The 17,539-nt window shown below is 37.1% G+C and overlaps 1 protein-coding gene across 2 annotated transcripts; it reads right to left on the reverse strand.

Moving 5' to 3' along the window:
* Positions 1–2,096: 2,096 nt before the first annotated feature.
* Positions 2,097–16,551, reverse strand: LOC146314552 (hydroperoxide isomerase ALOXE3-like). 2 transcript variants are annotated; one of them, XM_084737499.1, is made up of 16 exons: positions 16,511–16,551; positions 16,220–16,281; positions 10,985–11,158; positions 9,567–9,771; positions 9,356–9,437; positions 9,137–9,259; positions 8,909–9,012; positions 8,113–8,285; positions 7,585–7,728; positions 6,597–6,800; positions 6,258–6,344; positions 5,945–6,111; positions 5,742–5,863; positions 5,481–5,581; positions 3,615–3,785; positions 2,097–3,499 (listed from the first exon to the last, which is right to left on the reverse strand). In XM_084737499.1, the coding sequence occupies exons 3-16, from the start codon at positions 11,135–11,137 to the stop codon at positions 3,320–3,322; spliced, it is 2,016 nt and encodes a 671-aa protein (XP_084593625.1). In that variant the 5' UTR covers positions 11,138–11,158; positions 16,220–16,281; positions 16,511–16,551; the 3' UTR covers positions 2,097–3,319. The 2 variants fall into 2 exon arrangements, with proteins under 2 accessions (XP_084593625.1, XP_084593627.1); XM_084737501.1 differs by lacking the exon at positions 6,258–6,344.
* Between the last annotated feature and the right edge of the window lie 988 nt (positions 16,552–17,539).

Here is a 17,539-nt window from a genome sequence, read left to right on the forward strand (position 1 = left end):
CAGTGTGATGCTTTGGGCAATGTTCTGCTGGGAAACCTTGGGTCCTGCCATACATGTGGATGTTAGTTTACCCAAGCAGTGTTGCAGACTATGTACACCCTTTCATGGAAACGGTATTCCCTGATAGCTGTGGCCTCTTTCAGCAGGATAATGCACCGTGCCACAAAGCAAAAATGGTTCAGGAATGGTTTGAGAAGCACAACAACGAGTTTGAGGTGTTGACTTGACCTCCAAATTCCCCAGATCTCAATTCAATCATGCATCTGTGGGATGTGCTGGACAAACAAGTGCGATCCATGGAGGCCCCATGTCGCAGCTTACAGGACTTAAAGGATCTGCTGCTAACATCTTGGTGCCAGATACCACAGCACACCTTCAGGGTTCTAGTGGAGTCCAACACATCCCACAGATGCACAGCCTTCACTCCCCATCCCCATCAATGAGCCCTGTCAAAGACATTTACATCTCTCAGGGAAAATTTATGTACAAGAAGTAAATTTTAAGCCACAAGATATTCCTAAGTCTTGTCTTGTTAGTTTTTAATAGGTTTTAGTGTGTTTATAATTTTCCTTCATTGTCTGAAGGTTTGTGGTATCAGATGTTTTTCATACTCCGTTCATTTTGCTTATTTTAGTCTCAGCATAAATTGTAAAACAAAATATAATTATTATAAAAGATTTGCACAAATTGAAGTACCTTAACTTACCTTAACAACGCAAGTTCCATGAGGTTATAAAACATGTTCATTTAGTTCTGCAAGTACAAATAAAGGCCCTTTTTGTATATGAAAATACACTGGTCCAATACCTTACAATATTTGCCTGATTTTTGCAATCGCCTCCCTCCCCTGGAGAAAAATTCACCAGACACTACTGCTGGTGAATAGTGTGTTCCCCAATGGCTTCAAAAGTGACGCTCCTGTATGGGGTAAGATTCATGCATGCACACATAAAAATCATGCACGTATTAAAAATGTGTGCATGATAGTCTATAGTTGTGCATAAATAAAAAAATTTCTAAACTCTTAAGTCAAATCATGCGTAGATTATGTAGTGTATATTTTCTCTGTGAGAATACAACTCATAAAGTCACAACTTTACTAAATTACAAATATGGATTGCAGTTTTATGGGTGGGTTTTCTTCATTATGGATATGAATCTGACAACCATGAAATTACTGTCAAAACTATGTCATGAGGTCACAGGCATTATGTATCGAGTGGAAGATAACATCAATTCTACAAACCGCGCATGCGTGAAAGATTAGAAAGCTCCGCTCTTAAGCTAATTATTGTCTTAGCAAGGTTGTTTATGAGCAATATAGCTTATAAACTGAGGGAAGATGTTAAAAATGAAAAGTAACTGAGCTGTATGTTTGTAATATCACCGAACAAATCCATATAATGCATAAATCTAACATAGTGTCTCAGCAGCACAAACTGTGTGCGTCACACTGTCATTAACTGCCTTAACCGCCATTTGGGGAAGCAGAGTCATTTTTCCTGTTTGCTCCAGGTTCACTTTAGATTTACATGTATAATCCACACACTAAAATAATGATGAAGCAACTACAGACACTTTGAATATTTTTTACTGTCGTCCGTTTTGCATTGCTGATATTGCAGCTCAGAACACTGATTATCATGAGGAGATAATGTCAGACTGACAGCGTCATGTTTAAATCTGCTGTTTGAAGTTTTATTTTTTAACATGCAGTTTTCATGTTAGAGACAAACAGCAGCATTAAGACAGCATTTAGTCGATCAGTAATTTTCTGACAGCATTATTATTTCCACAGCTCCTATTTATTACAACTTTGTGCTGCTGTGACACTGCTGCACTGCTCAGTTGAGTGTTGTTAAAAGAAAAGGTGATTTGTCACAGTGATAAACCTGCCCCTGTCCCTGTTTTAGAACATGTTGCAGGCATCAATTCCTAATGAACATATATTTACAAAAAACAATAAAGTTAACCAGTTTGAACAATACATATCTTTGAATTCTGGTCTTATTTACGTATTTCACAACGCCCCAACTTATTTTGGTATTGGAGTTTGAGTAAAATTATATGGAAGTAGGACACAAGTGACACAGAGGTAATTCATGCATTAGTTCACCTTTATTTTGATATTGATAAGAATACATTTCTGTTATAAGTAATAAAACCTTCAAATACATACATTTATGAGTACCACACAACTTTATCAAATCAATGTGTGTCCTCATGTTCTTAGTATTTATAGCTATGTAAATAATGAATATATACAAGAAAATCTCAGTTTAATCGGCTGTTTTTGAATATTGATAGTGAACATAAAGACGAACTCTGCTCTGAACTCTGATGTGATGTGACAAAATGACAAATATCGCCCTAAAAATCAGCCAAAAAAAGCAATCTGCGATGGATTCAGCCCATCGTCGACAGACAATATATTGGTCCAATCGCCCCACCCCTAATTTACACATTTAGCCCAGTGCATACCTTTACCAACCAAGAGTGCTCTGTCTTGTTCTCTGACCTGTTCTTTAACTACAGATGATGCTACGCCCCCAGTACCTCAATACATTCTGAAGATTCCTCAGAACTTGCCTGCCCTGACTTGCTTTCCTTGCCTTATGTTATGATCATTAGTATCAATACACATCTGGATTTTTGTGTTTCTAAGATTTATATTTATGATTCTTTACTTTCTTAATCTGTTTTTAATTCATATACCCAATTCCTTGTATGTGAAAACTTAAACCTTATTCTTACTCTGATCTGCAGTAAAATACACGTGGGGCTAAAGTAGTTTTTTGCACACAAATCATTGATTCACATGCCGTTTTAACTTGAACTGCAAACAAAGGACGTGAATAGATAATATATAAAAAGTTCACACTGGAGCCTTTGATTTCGTCACCATACACACTTCATACTCTGTAACTGCATCCATAAAATGTAAAAAGAAATTGAATACGCAGGATGCGCTCAGTATATAGAGTATCAGTTAATATCACAGCCCCTAACAGCCACTGTTATGTTGGGCAGAAAGTATGGTACCATGTCTTGCTTGCAGATAAATGCTGAGGTACCTACTTTCATGTGAGACAATTTTATCAAGTGATACATCTTCTCAAACTGCTCATCTGAGTTATTACTCAACATTTAATACATAACACACACATAGATACAGGTGCCCCACCACAGTCCCACTTAACATGATTCAACCAAAACAGTCTTCTATCAGCACACACCAACTGCTAACTGTCACTACCATCCCATTTATTGTATGACCCAAATTCAAAGTTTTTATTGGGCAGTTTTTATTGGGTTTTACTTAAATAGTTATACTGTTCTCAACCTGATTAGGGTTCAGATATGTGTAAGGAACTTGCAGCTTTGAGTTTCTTGTTGTAATTTCTTCGCTGAGGCGGGACAGCTCTGCTTGAAATTCCTTAATCATCTGCTTAGGGGCAGGCTCATCGAATCGTTCTTCAGGGTATTGACCCAAGAGAATCTGCCAAAATGAAACAGTAGATCAGACTGAGTCAGTATTTTGTTTGCTGGTTTTTCTAAAAGCATTTTCTAAATGTGGATGAGTTATAATGAGTGTACATCATCACTAAACTTACCGTGCCACTGTACTTGTCTGAAAGTACCCACCCCATTGCTGCCAAACTGACTGTCTTGTCAATATTTGGGAGGGTCTCCAAAATTGTCTTCATGCTTGACTGCCCCTTAGTGGTTGGAGGAGGCTTGCACAGCAGGGCCGAGGAATTGGGCTTGAAAACTAGGTAGTCAAACTAAATTCAGAATGAAGTTTTAATATGCATTAGTATTTATTTTTGTAATTGTTACAGTCCCCCTTCACCCGAAAATGTGTTTTGCTTATTATTATTATTTCATTGAATGTTTAACCTTCACAGTGCAGAATGAGAATGTTGGTTTGACACTGACGATGCTTTCATATTCTTCTGCTGAAGGGGTTAACTTTCTCAGTAACACTTTAGAATGAGGGTCCATTAATTATTAGTTGATACAGTAATAAGCATTAACTAATGTATCTTATAATCATTCACTAATGGTGTCCATGTTAAAGGGATAGTTCACCTAAAAATGAAAATTCAGTCATTATCTTCTCTCCCTCAGACCAACTGAAGGTCGGGTTTAGTCTTTTAGTCCATGAAACACTGCTGGAGTCTCACAGGAAAAAAAAGGCCTCCATACTGCTCGTCTGATGTAATCCAAGTTTTATCAAGCTGCAACATGCCAAGTTGGCTTTAAAGACATAATTTACACCATTTTTTGTAACCTGAATCTTCACTGTAGATCCTTAGCTTGGAGCCATGTTCAGTGTACAACATCTGAACTAGGTGTGTGTGGTATGAACGGCATGTCAGGGCTTTTGGAGACTTGGATTACAGGAGATGAGCAGTTTGTTTTGATTTTTGTTTTGTTTTTGTTTTTTGCAGTTGATTTATCCATTTGATAAGTGGTCATCATTCACTAAATTTGTTTTGGAGATTTATGGAGTATGAACATGTGTAGATAATGACAGAATTTTCAGTTTTGGGTGAACTATCCCTTTAACTAGGGTATTAACACATAATAGTTTAGTGAAGGTTTACATGTTAATATTAATATTAAAGTGCTAACTAATATATGTATATGTTTGATAAAATGTGAATAAATATCATGAAGTTCAGAGCTGAGCTACTTCATTAAGAGAAAACATTTTTTTTTTTTAAATAAATGGTTAAGGGTAATTGTCCACTTACTTATCCATCCTCAAACTTATGACATTTTTTTTTTAAAGGTTGAGCTGAATGGTTTACATGTAGAGGTTTGCTTTCCTTTATCTTCATGTAAATGTTTATTAACTTAATAACTATTTATTAACCATTTATTAAGGGACACGTGTTTTCATCTTTACAATAAGGGTCACAAAGAGCATTAATACATGGTTAATTAAGGTTAAGTAATGCTTATATAACTAGAAATTATAGGTTAGACTATAACTTATTGTTGAATTTATTATGTGATTAATTATTACCTTTAAACAGACATCTACAAAAATGTTTTTTATCTCAATGAAATGGCTTTGCTGTGAACTTCATGATATACACACTAATTAACATTTTTTATGAACTATGTACTACATTTACTTGGTATCCCAATTGTTAACAAGACTTTTGTCAAGTATATATTATTGCTTAATATAGCTTTACATACCTGTTAGTTTATGCTTATTACAGTAATAACTAAACTAAATCTTTATAAACAATGAAATTATGTATGAATTAATAGTTAACATGATCAGCATTAGTTAAAAAATGATTACTCGACACATTAGGTAAGGTTAATTATCAGGCCTGGATTAATAGACCCTTGTGATAAAGTGTTACTATAATTCTTCAGATTTTTTATAAGGTAATTTAAGTTGTTTTGGCAAGTCAGACAAATGTTTAGTCAAAGCAGAGTATTTTTGGTTGGCTCACCTGTCCACCGTTGACTGCAGAATGTTGAGCAGTCACTGTGAAGATCACCATGGTGATGAACTTGATCACTTCCTCCACAGTCTTAAATGCTGCTGGGATCCCTGTTGGCAGTACAGTTATCATCAGTAATCACAGGTGCGCATATACATACTATCTCTCTCTCTCTCTCTCTCTCTCTCTCTCTCTCTCTCTCTCTCTCTCTCTCTCTCTCCATATATATATGTGTGTGTACACACACGCATCAGAGCATGTGTTAAATACCTGAGGCTTTGTTTCCTAGGAAGCCATGTATGAATATCTCACTGATCCAGTCCTGCAGCTCGTTGTCTTCACAGACCTCAGAGTCTGAGGGATAATAGTACTCCACTATTGCCCTCACAAATCTGGTAAACACAAAATAAACTGATTTTAAGTGAGTTTTCTGAAGTCATGTAAGGTAACATTTTGAGATTGCACTGCCTGACCTGTTGATGATGTTCCACAGCTTCAGGCCGTCATCTCTGTAGTAGAAGTTGGGGATGGACTCCAGTCCTCGTGCAGTGATGTTCTCTGGCAGACAGAGGGAGCTGTAGGTCAGTGTAGCAAAAGACCTTCTCATGAGCTCTTTCATCCCATCGAATCCAAGTGTGCTCTAATAATTAATAACACATAAATAATACAGATCAGACTAGTTTATTCATCTAGAAAGATAAAGAAATACTGATATTAGATGTGATTTACAAAACTGGAGGATCAACATCTGAGTATTCATTCAATATACGTGCTTAAGATCCGTACGTCACTTAAACTCCCTTCAGATCCAAAAATAGCTGTGCGGCCCAAAATGTTTATGTGGAGCGTGCAGTGGAAATGAGAGACCAACAGCTGTTCAGAGAGAAAGGTAAGAATATAAATTTCAGATCAATCAAGCCGTCAATCTATAAAAATGTCGCCACCAAGTTCAAATAACATAAATGTTTCTAAAAGTCAGTCTTCATTTTTCACATTAATTTTTCTCTATGAGAAAAACATTTTTTGACATAATTGCCCCTGATGGTTACATATGACTTGATGATTTTGGACAACATTTACAACATCAAAAAAGCACCGACTGTGATGACAACTGTCTAATTATACCTTGTAGAGGGGATGAATCACTGGGAAGTTGCGGAAAGTGGAGACAGCAAAGGCTTCTGCCAAACTGTGAGTGCTCATGAAGTGATAGAATGACTGATGTTGCATATGATCAGAACTTTTAATAAACATCTTGGCCAGCTGCCAGTCAGTTTCCGAGTCACTGGGCAGAAAGATGGGGTTCTCTGCAGAGGGTTGTTGATGCAGCTGGAATGTGAGAAAAATATCTTTTATTTTTCTTTTAAAATAAATTCATGTTTTTTAAATGCAAACTGATGACTATTATATGCATATGGGAGAAACACCTTTCTCTCTCTGTCTTTATGCTTGTTCATGCTCATGCTAAACCATGAGTAGTTTACATCACATTATTGCACTAAAAATGTAGTTGCACACGTAAGTTTTGTCTGTGACGAACTTTAAGGCTGGATTTTAAAAAACATTTTTTTTGACTGTGATTAAATGAAAACATTGACAGGGAATTAAAAACTGGGTAACACTTTATAATAACCATAATCCATAAATAGTAAATTGGTAGTTAATCAAACTTTAGTAAATAGTTATTTCACCGTTAAACAATGAAATAATCAATAATTATTTAGTAATGCTCTAATTTGTTATTTTATCACTAGTTTGGTTAATATAAAATTTATAAATTATATATTGTATCATAGCTGATAAGAGATAATAAATACTAATGTGATCAGAATTTCTCTTATCAACAGTTAATTTCCTTTTACAACAATTGCCTTGAAAAAGGTGAGTGCATATAACTGTTAGTGTTGAGTTACTTCAAGTGTGAAGTAGGGGGATGTGTGTGTAGCTGTGTGTAGACTGAACTCCCTCTACTAATAACACATTATGGGACATTCTCACAGCAGGGTGGGACGTTTCTTCGTGTTTCTATTGTATAATCTAGGTGCTTTGTGAATATGACGGTATGCAATATGAATACTGTCACAGAGTTGCTCTACTGTAGTAAGTCTAATACCTGAATTGCAATTGGCATCAGTTTGCTCTCTGGGTTCATGTAGAACAAACAGAAACCAGGAGTCGCACGCAAAGGTTCACCATTATACACCTGAGATGGTATTCCTTCAAATATCTTGTAGTCACAGAGGAATATGTTGCCTTTCTGTATGGGAAGGAAAAATAGGGAAAAGAAGTGAACAAAGATCTTGAAAGCTTAAATAATGTATTACCATTTCAATGAAACATTGATTGGAATTTGTGCTGATATGTATTTTTATGGTTGGTTTAATATACTCCAAGCACACACCAAGACAGATGTATCAAAAATACTCTAGCAAGGTAAATAAAATATCAGCATAAATACAATAAAATACTCACTAGTGTCTGGTCCTTTAAGAAACCCACTAGACATGATTTGTACATTTAGCAAAACAATATGAAGAGGTGAAATGGTTGTCCAGGACTTTCCACTGTTATACAAGTAAACCCACAAATCATTTCCCAAAGCAAAGATTATCACCCATTTAAAGCCCCTCAATGGTCATACCTTCATTTCCTGCTGCAGAGAGCTTCCCATTTCCAGGAATGGCTTCACCATCTCCTCTGTGACTGCAAAGTTTGGGGGAAGCTCTGAGCACCTCTTGATCACATTGGGGTTGACTGCGTTCAGAAACTGGAATCCATAAAAGTCGTCTTCTTTCCAGTGCTCTGCAGTATACTCTGGAAGAACAGCAACTGGCAAATATAATCTGTCTATAAATTGAGAAGCCGCTGGATGAAGCGTCAGAAATTAAGGAAGCTTCATGCTGCTGCATGTTATTTAGTTATTAAAATTAATTTCCATATTTAAACAGGTAATTATCCATGCTCTTCTAACAACGTGCTTTGACACCTTACACAGGGTCATAAGGTGCATTATTAATAGAAACAGAAATATTGATATGGGGCAGCTACATGCAGTAGGCTCAGTGCTCACTCTTCAAGTCATAGCAGTTCCTCAACACTCTTTAAACTACAGAAAAGATATATTTTAGTGACGCAACAATCATGTATTGAACCCATTAAAACTTCTAAACATATAAATATTTATTTAATGTTCTTTCTTTCTACTTAGGGCCTAGGCTACTTAGTTAAAGGATCAATGTGTCGGATTTAGTGGCATCCAGCAGCGAGGTTGCAGATTACAACCAACTGAATATCAGTCAAAATATCTGCTGTGCAACCAGTCCGTTACAGAAACTATAGGGCCTGACATATGATGCTGACATAAGTCTTTCGCCGGCACACGTCAGCATAAGAATGACAGTGTTGAGGTCAGTTAAACAGCAGAACTATAACTCTACCTGACATCCATGTCTTTTTGAACCAGAAGATTTTTTTGATGTCCTCAATGCTTTCCCAATGTTCAGAAGATCCATGCAGCCCCTTAAACATGAGTTCAGCATCTCTAAAATAAGAAAGGATAAAAAGAAAGCCAAGCAAAATGCAGACAAACAATATACTGATATTAATGCTTGAAAATAGCTTTTTGCCTTACAAAGCCACAGATTATAATAGAATCGCTGACTCACAGTAATCTTTTTGAGAAAAGCATTTCAAATCCTTTGGACACAGAGAAGCACATTTCAGCTGGGATTTCAGATGCATCTTTGAATCCAATGCCGTGCGGTAGCTTTGGATCAACAATGTTCCATCTAAAAAATGAAAAACAAAAAGAGAATCATACAGAGATTTGTCAAAATAAGCTTCTGAGACAAAATGAGAGCAGCACTGCACACATGAAAACTTACTTGTACAAGCTCCTTTTAAGCAGCAACTCTTTTTCCCGATGGTTAGTCAACAGGGGGTGGTCCTCCTCAAAACCCTTCATGGCTGAGACATAAAAAAAACATTACATCAGTAACATTTTAAATGACGTAAACAAAATCACAAAAAACCAAAAAACCAAACAAACTGCGGTATCTTATAATTTTCCAGTTATTTGGGGAATTTGAGGCGGACCTTTCCCTCCTCTCAGCTCCACCAGCTCTCCTCTGGAGATCCATCTGTAACAGGGGAAAAGAATGACGTCTCCCTCTGGGGTCGTCACCACGATTTTGGAGCAGTACCACTCATCTTCTGGGAGAAGAAAGTACTTTTTTTTCTCCACCTTGAGCAGCAGAAGCTTCCCCAGAGATGAACTGGTTTTCACTGTGTACACCCCGGTCTGGGAAAAAGGCAAAGTAAGAAAGTAATAATTACATGAGGACCAAGCAAATACAACACCTGTTCAGAGAACATTTTTTAACTGATGCTGAGCACTGAAAACAACCAACATCACAGCCTTTTATTTGTGTATGTAAGTTGTACAGACTGCCACAAAACTTCCATACTGGTTCTCACAGTCAAATATAAGAGCTCTCCCTGTTGGCATCAAACAGCATATGAAGGATAACAATGGAAAACACTGACTGACATTGATTATGACAGAGCACATGTGCTTTCTCTATGGTATATTTAACCATAGGTGTTCAATGGAAAATAAAAAATAAAATCTTAAGAAAAAGGGTAAAAGTTACACAACATTTTAAATTTAATATGATCGAAAATGTTTGGAAACTTTAAAATAACATCAGGATGTGAATCTGCAGCAAAATATATACAGTCATCTTACTGTTATGCACACTTATGCTTGTCCTAGTTTGAGACTACAGGGTGGTGTCAGGTGGCGCAGGCACTCTGACCATTTCCCAATTGCACAACGAAAATAAAGTGCTTCACAGGAAGGAGGGACAGATATATCAGTTTTGTTTGATGGGATAAATTAACTGAAAGTAAGGGCAAAGTAAGCTGTGTACCCCTGCAGTAGGGGCTGGGGGCGTAAACTGACAAACTTCTCTGGCTTGTAAAACAGCCAGAAATCTAAACTCCATGTTGATTTCCTGCAGTTCCTGGCCTGTGCTAGCTGCAAATCCCAGTAAACAAGGGTAATTACCATTTGGCAAAGGTCAGCAATTGTCTTATGCCCTGAGCTACCAAGGGCTCCATAAAACACCTCAAACTTATGGTAGAGAAAGTTTTTTTAAGTGTCTCATGGCCTCTCCACTAACTTTGACTATTCAATGATCTGCACATGACTCAGGAGGACAATAGCCAACTCTAAACTAACAGCTTGATAAGGTGTACAGACTGTTGAAAAATGAAGTGAAGCTGGTCCAGCAGTGCTGAAAAGAGGAGGAAGCACGAGGAAACTAAAAAACAATACCCACCCCAGGCACGACTTGTTCATACATACTGATACAGAAGTATCTGCTGCCCAAACACAAGACTTCATAACAGCCTTATTTACTCAAGGATTCAAAAAGGGGGAGAACAAGGGATGTGAAGATCCTCACATTTGCGTTTGCCTTAGCAATGGTCAACAATTGGCTTCAACTTACCATCCCAGTTCCAAAATCTACACCAAAGTTGTCCAGCTCAGTTTGCTCACTCTCCCCTTCTGTTCCAAACAAGGTGACTAGAATGTGGTCAAATGTTCCTGCATTTGCCATGTCACCTGTTGTCACTTCTAGCTTGTACTCAGCCATGGTCATTCAGTAGCAGTTCTCTGTGGACTGAGATGAAAAATGAAATGTCAAAACTCAATGGCAAGCATAAGTGATACTGGTTCAAGCAGAATACCTGCATCACCTACCTGTTGGATTTATTCAGTGCCTGCTATTCTCAGGTCTGATCCTCTTTAATGTCTCCACATCTTGTTCCCAGCCACCCTTTTAACAGATCATTTAGTCATGATTTGTAAAAATGCAAACTAAGTAATTTGTCTATACTGGACATAACACAGTAACACCACTGCAAATTTAAATGGAAATGATACCTTCCAGTCTATAAAGATAAGGTACTGTTCATGTAACACAACAAACTGCGTGAAAACTGCTGCCATGCTCCATTAGCTTAACTTGAGATCAATAACTTAGTGTGCTACATAAAAGTGCTGCACTGATAAAAGAAATAAATGTATATAGCCACTTGTGTTTCTTTTTTGGGGGAAGAGATCACAGCATGCTTCCAAGTGTCCGGTTGAATCTTTCATTCAGTCTCTCCTTTTGCTATGAGATGGTAAGCTGTAGTTTGTGACTTGGAGACACTGGATAGTCTGAGCAGTCCAGCTATGAGCTCACTTTCAGAATTGGTACCCTGATCAGAGTGCATACATTCAGGAAACCCGTACACACAGAAGACGTGATCCCACAGCTTCTTAGCCACTTGTTTAGCAGTCTGGTTTGTGCAAGGGAAAGTGTGGGCCAACTTAGTGAAGTGATCCGTCATTGCAAGAACATCCACTGAATGCTGCTTGCCATCCTCGGCACTCCAGAAATCCAAACACACTAGTTCCATACGAGTGGATGTTCTGATGCTGTCAAAGGGGGCTCTGGCAGAGGGGTCAGGTGTTGTGGCCAGAATACACCTTTAGCTGCACTTGACATACTCCTTTACACGAGACTCCATTTTTGGCCAAAAGAAGCACTGCCTTGCAAGATGCAGGGTCCTTGCCTGCCCCTGATGTCCAGCAGCATCATGCAAAACATATTGCAGTCTTTTCTGTTTACTATTGTGGTCCCTGGTAACTCGGTAGAGGACACCGTTTTGAACCTTGAGTCTGTGCCACTGTTTGATAAGCACCATGGCTTTTGTACTACTACTCTTTCGCATCTGGAAGGGCGCCTGCTGCGGGTGACAAATGGAATGGTTGTGGAAATGGTGGGATCAAGTTCCTGGCTGCGCTGGAGATCCAGCTTGACAGTGCACAGTCAAAACGGCTGACTAATGTTTTAAGGCCATTATCATTACAAGAGCATCTGGATGCTATACTACTTTCTCCCTGCACAGGTGACTCTACTGAGTGGCATGTTGTCCCATTCAGTACAGGAGTCTGGGCATGAACTGTAAGTGGCTTACGATGCTTTGATCTGTAGAGCGCCTCTCCTTTCATTTCAGTTTGGTGGCGACAACTGTGCTCTTGAATCTCACCGGCTGTCCACTTACCTGGTGCTTTGAACTTAAAAACAGCAGCAAGGGTGGGATCTGGGCAGTATTTAATGAACATCATGGCTGCTTCCTGGCAGGAATCTTCCATAATTATGTTACCCGAGCCTTTTCAAGGCATCAACTGTTAAGCCGTAAAGGGACAAGACAGGGAGACCCTCTGTCACCAATTATATTTGCAATCTGTATTGAGGCACTTGCCGAAAATATAAGAAAAAATAATAACATTAAAGGGGTAAGTATAAAGGAGGAACACCATAAATTGGCATTAAATGCAGATGATGTGATTGTATACTTAACCTCTCCAGACCAGTCCTTACCAAACTTAATGGAAACAATTTCAGAATACAGTAAGCATTCCAGCTATAAACTTAATGAAGGTAAATGTGAAGCACCAACTCTCAGGAAACAGATATCAGAAGAACTTAAAAATAGATATAGATTAAAATGGGATTAAAGAAAATTAAATATTTGGGAATTTACCTTACTGGAGATATAAAGAAGCTCTATGTAGATAATTACCAAGTTTTGGAAGATAAATTGAGACAAAATTTAAATAGATGGAAAACTGTACCAGAATCATTACTGAGTAAAGTGTGAAAATGATGATCCTTCCCCAATTCCTGTTTTTATTACAGGTTTTACCACTACCCATTCCACACTGTAGTTTTAAAAGATGGAATGCTTTTAAATTATATCTGGAATTATAAAAAGGAAAAAACTTAATACGCTAATACAACCTAAAGAAAAGGGTGGGTTTAACTTTCCAGATTTAATTACTTATTTTCATGCTACACAAATGGATACAATAATGAAATGGATGAACAATAAAGTGAAAACTAAATGGAAACTAATAGAAAAACAATCAATATGAATATCAATTGGAACATTACCTTACCTAAGTTTAAAGGAAATGCAAAAATACGACGGGAATAATAGATGTGTAGAATACACATTAAAAAAATGGAGAAATATTCATAAAAGGTATGAGATTGACAAAAATTGTATATACTTTAGAGAGATAGCGAGTGATCCAGATTTTTTTGGCCAAATAAAATGGACAAAATACTGGAAGAATGGGCAGCTAAGGAACTACAGATCTATACAGAGATGATTACAAATAATACGATAGATACATTTGAAACATTAGTAACAAGATTTAACATACCTCAGAATAATTTCTTTAAGTATGTGCAAATAAGGAGCTATCTCACTTAACAGCAAAGAGAGGATCAGAGTCAGGAGATGCATGGGTTACTGGATTTTATAAGCAAAAATAGAGACAGTAAAAATAGCAAAATTTCAAAGCCGTATAAGACCTTAAGAGAAACAAAGGTTAAGGCAGACAGCACCAAAGATAAATGGGAAATAGAAGAAGACTGGGAAGATCTTTGGGACCACACAATCAAAATACTGGAAAAAAATTGCTTGGAAAATTAACATGAGGGGTTTTGCAACACCAAAAATTACATCAAAATACAGTTCATCAGGTAGTGCTGAATGTTGGAGGGAAGGTGGGGAACAAGAAGCACATCATTCACATATTTTTTTATTTCTGCCCTGCGTTGAAAAAGTTTTGGGGGCCTGTTCAAGAGGAAATTATAAGTATTTTTAATCTAAAGAAACCATTACAGCCACCTAATATTATAATAGGAATCATTCCAGCAGAAATAGAAAACGAAGGAGATAAATATTTGTACACAATAATACGTATAGCCGCATTAAAACAAATTACACAGAACTGGATGAATGTTAAGTCACCATCTATTAATGCCTGGAAATTAACAGTTGAAGATATTGAAGAAATGGAAAGAATTACTTATAGGTTTAGAAATAGGGAGGATGGATTCATGACAAACTGGAGTAAATGGGTCAAAGAAACATATGCAGTGGAGTAATAATACTGAAATAAATTATATCAAAGAGAGTACAGAAGAACCACCCCTTTTTTTTCTTTCCTTGTTTCCCCTTTTATCCCCCCTTTCTTTCCCATTTTTTTTTTATTATTTATTGATTTATTTTAATCTCTTTAATTTTGTCTGTAAAATACAACATTTGCATAAATGGGGCAGGATGAATGAAATTAATGAGTTTGAAAACATGTAAAAGCAAAACCTGCAATAAAGTAATATACATTTAAAAAAAACTGCCTTGTTAAGCTGAAGCCAGTACTCTACAGGGGTCTCTCCTGCCACTGTGCTGTAAAAATCAGCCATTGTACATCATTTCACTGACATGTTGTCTGAGGATGTCATAAGTGATTTTTGGATTTTCTTGAGGTTTCATGGATGGGCTGCTCCTCAGAGTTATCCTCACTATGTCCTTAGCCTCATCCATTAACTTAGACATTATCTCAATGTGCTGTTCTTTCAGGGGTGTGGCTCGTTTCCTGAAATACACTTCCATCAACTCTTCCAACTCACAGACTATGTTCTTGTCAAACCCATCTCCCCTGAAGACTGGAGGCTCTCTCACGTCCAACCGAAGGACTAGCTTTGCGCCACTCAGGTTGAGGTAGGTGGCATCACTAGGTAACTGGCCTGCACTTCTCTAACCTTGTGCACCGCTTACATCTTTCTTCATGCTCATTCCTCAACTGTTCTTTTAAAGACTGTCCTACTCACTGGGCAATGTGGATTATCAAATTATTTAAGGCTGAATCAGTTGATCAGTTGACTTGAAAGTGTAACCCGCTGACTAGGACTAGAGGCTGTATTAACAGGCATGCAGGTAGAACAAAGAGCTGGTGAATTTACATGATCTGCACCTTGGACAGGAGTATACGGTAAGTCACTGATAAATTTCCCTTTTCCAATATCAAAATTGTTAGTCGAAACCTTGTCCTTGTCCATTTTCCATTACATAGGTCATCTCAAATGAATGGACCTCAAAAAAGGTCAATCTCATATTTTAGCTGTACGTAAGAAAATGTTTTGAAATGGAAAATTTACCATCAAAGCAAGAAATACAAAACAACTCAAAATCACCAAGTATCAAAGTATCAAATTTTAAATGTTTGTGTTTTGTTTGTTTGTTTGAGGGCTTTTTGAGTCTTTCAATTTGATAACCTTTCCTTGTATTGTTATTTATTTTAATATAAAAAAGTTAGTTAATGCAACTGTGTAATGTGTAGCAACCTCCGGCAACCAAACTGGCATTGATCACCAGCTTCAGGAACGAGGCTGAACCAGTCTGAAGCAGCGTGGATTTGGGTCATGGCACTACGGTAACCAGTCTGGCCTGACAATTCGTTTTGCTGCAAGCTCTGTGTTGATTTGTGGATGATGAGGAAAGAGACGAAGACATGTTCTGCCTTGTTGACTGTGGGAAATTAACTATCTGTGCAAAACATTAAAATCAGTACAGCAACATCTCATGATCAGCTTCCCACAGCCACACCTCTCCTCACAGCGTCCAGAAAATGAGTGTGCTGTCACAATTACCACGACTCTCTACTTGATAAATAAAACAACAAAATCAATAAAATAAAATACATGTCCCCCAAGTTGTATAGTTACAATAACAATATGCAATTTAAAAGACATTTTCCACCCCATTTGCAACAATTTCTTTTTTTGTACATTTCATAGGAACAGATTTACATAAAAACATAAAGGGAGTTCACATACCTGTGCAAAACACATTAAAATCAGGACAGCAACTTCTCTTGACCAGCTTTGCACAGCCACACCTTAAAAAACAAGGGAACAACACAGCAAACTGTGTGAAAAACTTCAGATCAATAACTTAGTATGCTACATAGAAGTGCTGCACTGATAAAATAAATAAATACAATCTCCAAAATAAATGTACTAGCAGCAGGTAACATGTGTGACCAGTACCATGTAAAGTTTGTGCTTCTGGTTAGCATTTTTACCATATTTTAACACTTCATACACAGGAAGACTGATAACCCTTACCTCTCCTCAGAATCCAGAAAAGGAGTGAAGAGAAAAGTGTGAATAAACAGGAAGTGATGCCACCGAAAGGTTGGGGGGGTTATACAACAAAAATACGATTTACCAAAATAAAAGCTCCCCAAAATAAATACAGAAACAAGTATAAACACATAAAAAAAAGCAACAACAATATCTGAGCTTGGTGAAATATAAACCTATTACAATTATACATCGGTTACACTAACAAATAAATACTTACTCAACAGGATTTTCAGTATATACATATTATTATTATTATTATTACTTTATTTTATTATTTTTTTATTTTATTTTTATTTTTGTCATTTTTTTTTTTTTTTTTTACAATTAAACACATGAGGACAATGTCCACTGTCTTACAGGATTTATAAGTTTGGTCTCTTCTGTGTTCAGTGGACAGATGGCATGTAATTAAAAGTTGGTCTTGATTAGATGTGATGTGTTGTAGGCGTCTCACTAACTCCATTTATCACTATTAAAAACAAAGAAATTATTGAACTATGTATAGACTCATAAACACAGGCCCTCTCAGTCGTCACTTATGATCATGACACAAACGCGCCGACTTGAGTTGAACATTGGGGGTCAAAAAGTATTGGCCTATATAATTGTAAGGAGTGATGAGGTGAGGGCTAAGGATTAATAATTTCTCGAAAATGACACATTTTCACCATATGATCACTTTAGTCTGTTATCTGGTGGTATTTATAATCACTATCAAGAACATAATTTCAACATTAATCAACATTATTATTAACGCAATATATACTGCAGGCTGCGCGCAGCTCGACCTTTGCTGCGGCTGCATGCGAGGACGGAATGCCAAGTTCAGCCAATGATCTGTCGCTGTCTGACTGAACAGCCTCGTGAAAGTGACATTTTACAATTCTTCACATTTTAATGTAACGAAATTCGTTAAATCGAGTCATTTGGTGTCTTTAAAGTCGTGATATTGTGATGAAACTGATTCTACATTACGTTTGTTTTCAGAGGCTGCTAAACGCAGCAGAG

This window comes from Lutjanus erythropterus, chromosome 15, assembly GCF_056507025.1.
Source record: "Lutjanus erythropterus isolate fLutEry1 chromosome 15, fLutEry1.hap2, whole genome shotgun sequence".
NCBI lineage: Eukaryota > Metazoa > Chordata > Actinopteri > Lutjaniformes > Lutjanidae > Lutjanus > Lutjanus erythropterus.